This window comes from Dendroctonus ponderosae, unplaced genomic scaffold, assembly GCF_020466585.1.
Source record: "Dendroctonus ponderosae isolate FM_Combo_2020 unplaced genomic scaffold, Dpon_F_20191213v2 Dpon_F_20191213_10, whole genome shotgun sequence".
NCBI lineage: Eukaryota > Metazoa > Arthropoda > Insecta > Coleoptera > Curculionidae > Dendroctonus > Dendroctonus ponderosae.
In genome coordinates this window covers 7,314,234-7,320,055 of record NW_026017111.1, presented here as the reverse complement: position 1 = coordinate 7,320,055, position 5,822 = coordinate 7,314,234, and the positions used below count along the sequence as shown (strand labels likewise).

At 38.7% G+C, this 5,822-nt stretch overlaps 1 protein-coding gene across 1 annotated transcript; it reads right to left on the bottom strand.

Moving 5' to 3' along the window:
- Nucleotides 1-3,785: 3,785 nt before the first annotated feature.
- On the bottom strand, nt 3,786-5,652 carry LOC125502809 (ADP-ribosylation factor-like protein 16). Its single transcript, XM_048662136.1, has 2 exons — nt 4,398-5,652; nt 3,786-4,348 (listed from the first exon to the last, which is right to left on the bottom strand). The coding sequence occupies exons 1-2, from the start codon at nt 4,561-4,563 to the stop codon at nt 4,173-4,175; spliced, it is 342 nt and encodes a 113-aa protein (XP_048518093.1). The 5' UTR covers nt 4,564-5,652; the 3' UTR covers nt 3,786-4,172.
- Between the last annotated feature and the right edge of the window lie 170 nt (nt 5,653-5,822).

The following is a 5,822-nucleotide window of genomic DNA, read 5'->3' as shown; positions in this document are numbered from 1 at the left end:
GTCATACCTACTAACTTCTACTACTCTATGTAAAAATAACGAAATAAAATACACCACGTGTTTTTGTATTATTATTCGCTTATAGCGGACTCCGGATATAACGAACCAGTTTTAGTTCATTTTTCAAGTTCGTTATATCCGGACTCAACTGCATTCCAACCCAACCAGTTTGAGTTGAACAAAATTGACCCAAAGCGATTGGAGTTTGAAAGGCCAATTTCTAGAAAACGGCCCTTAAAAGTTAATGGGTTTGGGTTACTTTGACTGTATAAGGACTGGTTGAGTGCTGTCAGACTGTGTTGCGTTGTTGCGGCTCTCTGAGTTAATGACTTATAACTCATTTATTTAATTATGATATTCTTATCTTTCCTGGGTCTCAGTCAAAGTGGGAAGTAAGAATTTTGAACATCGTTTATTTCATTAGGTTTCGGTGAGACAAAAGCGCCATCATCAGATTTAAAATTTACACAAACTACAAACACCAATTCACAATTAAAACATGTTGTATAAAAATTATAATTTACAAGTGTTAAAACATCAGTTTTTGAGCGAAAAAATCCTTCCTTTTGGGAGAGCAATACACCGGAAAAACTTACCTCATGATTAGTAAAAATCAACGTTCTTTAGGGTCTTTGCCTTCTTGAAATCTTAAATTTGTCTGAATTATTTTCTACATTTGCGAGTATTTGCGGTATGCATGTATTGAGATAAGCAGAAATAGTTTTAATTTTTCACCAGTGTACTGGGTGTTCCATAATTATGGCTTTATTGGGGTTTGGTAAATGTTGCTAAGGTCGTCGGTATCTGATCTGAAATTTACTGCTTTTGCATGTTTTTTTTGTTTGTATCATTTCTTGGATTCTTCTTTTATGATAATTTATTTTCTTAATTAATATATCTGCGTTGTCAAATTAAAATTATGCAACATTTGGTGTGCATGTTGTGTTAATGCTGTTTTATTTTCACTAGTATTTCTCAGACTGTATTTATGTTCGTACATTCTCTTTTTTAAACATTGTTTAGTTTGTCCCATATATGTATTATCACATTCTAAACAATTCACTCTATATACAGTATTTGGTATATCTATTTTGTCAGTTTTTGTTTTTAGTTTTGGGAAACATTCAGTTGATAAGTTGTTTTTTGTTTTTTCCGCAATTATAATGTTGTGTGGCTTTAGTATTTTTGAAATTTTTTTATTGATTTCTGGAATATATTGTATTCATATATATGTATTGTTTCTTTGTTCCTCATTATTGTTATATTTAGTTGAGTTGTAAATCTTGTTAATTCTTCGCTTTATTATTGCTTCAGAAATTTTTTTGGGTAGTTATTATTAAGTAATATTTTTCTGATTTTTTTTAAATTTTCTTGTCTGTATTTAAGTGTGATAATTTTATAGCTCTATCTGTAAGCGCAACACTCAATCAACACACTTCAGGGTTTCCATTGCAAAATCCAACTTTAAACACATCCTGATGTAGAAATTGTACCGAACCCTTAGGGCGCACTCTTCAACGCACCGGCGCAGTAACGCGATCGACACATTTCTGGGTTTTCTTGGCAAAATTCATACTCTAAAGCCATTCTAATATAGAAATTGTGTCGAACCTGCCCGACACTGAATGCAACGTAGTTGTGTCGAGTACTTCTGACTCCACACTGAGTAGAATGAAACGACACACTCTTAATTAAGAAGTATTTACTGTGACTCCTCTCTGACTCACGCACCGCTGCAGTAACTCAGTTCTAAATTATGAGTAAAAAAATGTGGTGTTTTTTTTTCTTTACTTGTTTGGACATGGTAAAACATTACCCGTAAAAAATGTTATGACCCTTTTTTTAGATGTTGAAATTCCAGTCTCGGAACTCGTAAAGCTTTAATCCACTTTAATAAATGAGTTATAACTCATCAACTCAAAGAGCGGAAACAACTCAAAAGCGGAACTCCACACAGTGTTAGCCAGGCCTACTTTAAACAGCCAACCTTCCACTACTAATTTTTCAATCTGCCAATGGGGAAGTTGTGCGTGAATAACTATGTAGAATGGAACTGTTCAGAACCGGCACTGCTCTTAATTCATAAGTGTGGAAGTTGCGTCCACTGTGTCGCACTTGAAGAAATTCACATAAAATTGTCCTTAAAACGGTCAATAAATTCAAATACATGCTTGGCCGAAGAATCTAGGTATCAACCGTTAAGGGATTCTTTTTTGAAGGACAACTTGTATTTTGTCTTACTGTGTTGGGCCTTAAGAGTTTTAACACCAATTTTGCGTTAAATTGCGTATCAAGCGCTGTACCTTACATACAAAATTGCTACCCGCTAAAGAAGTTGTGCAAAGCCCTTTGGGCACGACACTGCTTAGAATGAAACAAAACACTTTTAATTGATAAATGCTTAGGTCGTTCTTCTCTTACTGTGTGGTGTCTGGAAAGTGTCAATATAAAATTTGCTTTAAATTGTGTTTAAACCGCTGGAATTTTCATGTAAAACTAGCGATCAGTTAATGTAGAAATTGTGCAAAACCACGGCCACAACACTGGTTGCAACGCATCAATTCGCTGTCAATTCCTGCATGGGGTTTGAATTGTGTGCACCTTAACCAGTGTAGTGCACGAAGGGCTCGGCGCAACACTCAATCAACACACTTCAGGGTTTCCATTGCAAAATCAAACTTTAAACACATCCCGATGTAGTAGTTGTGACAAACCCTTCGGGCGCACTCTTCAACGCACCGGCGCAGTAACTCGAGTGACACATTTCTCGGTTTTCTTGGCAACATTCATACTCTAAACCCATTCTAATATAGAAATTGTTTCGAACCCTTCGAGCTCGACCCTGGATCCAACGTAGTTGTGTGGCGAACTTTAGACTCCACACTGAGTAAAATCAAACGACACACTCTTAATTAGGAAGTCTTTATGTTGTTCCTCTCTGGCTGGACCGGGCCCGAAGTGTTTCGACCTAACTTTCACATCAAATTGCCTTTAAACTAGGACTGGGAAACTCAGTGAATTTTTGGAGTTGGCGCAGTGCTGCGCAAATGGCTTGGTGCGCCAACTCAACATACCGGCGCAGCTACTCAGTTCCGTTGCGCCGGAAAAATGTTACCTAAATTATGAGTAAAAAATGTGACGACTTTTTTTACTTGTTTGGACAAAGCAATAAAACATTAACCATAAAAAATTTTATGGCCTTTTTTTGAAGATGTTAACTTACTGTGTTGCGCCTTAAGAGTTTCAACACAAATTTTACATTAAATTTTGTGTCAACCTCTGTACCTTACATATAAAATTGCTACCCGCTAAAGAAGGTGTGCGAAGCATTTTGGACACGACACTGCTTAGAATGAAACAAAACACTTTTAATTAGTGCTTAGGTTGTTATTATCGTACTGTGTCGAGCCTGGAAAGTGTCAATATAGAATTTGGTTTAAACCGCTGGAATTTCCGTACAAAATTAACGATCAGTTAATGTAGGAATTGTGCAAAACCCCACGGCCAAAACACTGGTTGCAAAGCATCAATTCGCAGTCAATTACAGGATGGGTTTTGAATTGTGTGCACCTTAACTAGTGTCGTGCACGAAGGGATCGGCGCCACACTCAATCAACACACTTCAGGGTTTCCTTTGCAAAATCGAACTTTAAACACATCCTGATGTAGAAATTGTGCCGAACCCTTCGGGCGCACCGCGCAGTAACACAGTTCTGTTGCCGGGAAAACGCGACTTGCAAAAAATTAGTGACCTTTTTTTAGAATTAAATGTTAAAATTCCGGTCTCGGATATCCGAAAGCTTTAATCCGCTTTAATAAAGAAGTTAGGACTCATTAACAGATGAGTTAGAACTGATTAACGTAGGGAGCGGCAACAACTCAAAAGCGAAACTCAACCCACAAGTGCAGGTTTCGAGATCGCCAATTTCAAGCTGAACCCAGCTGATGAGAGCTAATAGGCTCGAAACCGGCCCTGGGGGTGCCTGAGGTTAGCGCACAGGCACACTTGCCTCTTTCAAAAGCGCATAACGGCTCTGATGATGCCGAAAGCTTTTCGTTGTTCAAGCGGCGAGTTATTGCGTTGCAATCAGTGCCGTGCCCGCAAAGCTCGGCACAACATTGCAACCAATTCGGATTTTCAGGCTCAGTTTACTGTTGGAGCTGTGCTCCAACTAGTTACCGTATTTGTATTCATCCTTTACCTTAGCTTTTCTGAGCAGCGGGTTTACCAGGACCGTATAAAGCAGAACTCCAGCCGCGGAAATCTGGCACAAATTGGACGCATCCACAACATACATGACTTTGCCCACATTAACAAAGTAGTTGGGCCACATGGGCGCTAAAGTACCTAAAAAATCACCTGGTTAAGTTTGACGGGTAAAGACCTGGTCGCTTACCTCCCACTTCCCGGATTGTGTACAGCTTGTCGGCCACCCTCAGACTAAGAATGTTGGTGCCAACGGTGGGTACCGATGTGGTGGTATTATCCACATAGTTGGGGCTTTGGAGCTTTTTTAACAGCAGGCTTTTGCCGGAACCTTCGGGACCGATGCAAAGCACCATTGCATTTTGCGCGCAACGAGTTGTTTGTTCGATACTACCGGTGGCAACCCGGCCAGGGGTGGAGGAAGTAAAAACACTCAGCCCTTTTCAACTATTTACTTATATCACAATAATTAATAAATTATATTACATATTGACAAGTAGAGTACCCACGGTGTTGGCTTGAATCTAGATTAAATGCTTTAGGTATAAAGGAAACCTTGCGGAAATTGATCTGGTGTAGGCCCTTAAAGCGCATGCAACGACCACTGGGCAGGAGTGAATTTTGCTGGCCAGTCTTTTTGCCACAGTGGTTTTTTGCACGCGATTTTCTCGCTTAAGAATGTGTCGGAAACAAATCTATTGAGTCTATAAGTGGTAAGTGAAAACAGCCGTCCAACGCCGCGCCACTTTCAGCAGTTGCCCCCCGAATTAAAAGAAAAAGTCCAACATCAAGTCAAGGGCACAGTAACAAGCCGATTCTAAGCCCCAGCTGGGGGCTTGTTGAAGTCCTAAAGACAAAAACAGTCTTTGATTGTTTCTTTGTACTTTTTTACACTTGTAACTACGAGCTTGTCAGTGTGCCCTATCAGAGCGAAATAAATGATAACATACATTACAACCCGATTTGTTAGTAAAATTCGCTATAAAGAGTTAGTACTTAAACAATAAAAAATAATAGTAACAACAATAAAGGCAGTATGAAAACATACTTACTATACATGTACATAAATCGGCATCAATGTACATGGGCGTGTTTGGGCAAGAGTATAAACTGACTGGATAACAAAACGGGGCTCCGAGGGACAACACTTGATCCTGAGACCTGCAGCCAATAATTACTCGTTAGCAAAAAAAACAGGTTTATGAGTAAAAAACACATTTTTATTCGAATGAATCGAAAACTGCCGATTTCTGATCAGAAGCAATGAGCATAAAGAAGCACTTTTCTTTAACATTCATTTCTGGTTGGACTCAAAACCGGAACAAAACTGTTTTTATTCTGGACCGGAACCGAAACCTAAACCCATTTTTTATATTTACACGCGCTCTGCGACCAAAACAATTTACACAATTCGCGAGTTCAACTACCGATGGTGCCGCTGCGATACATCAAATTACTCGTTGTCGAGTGACAGTTGAAACTTGTCATATTTGTTTATTTATTGGAGTTGATGACATTTATAACATAAAACAATACTTACACACTTTTCGATCTGTTTCCATTTCTTTAAAAGCTTGCAAAAGTTGATTAGAACAAAACAAATGTAAACACCAAT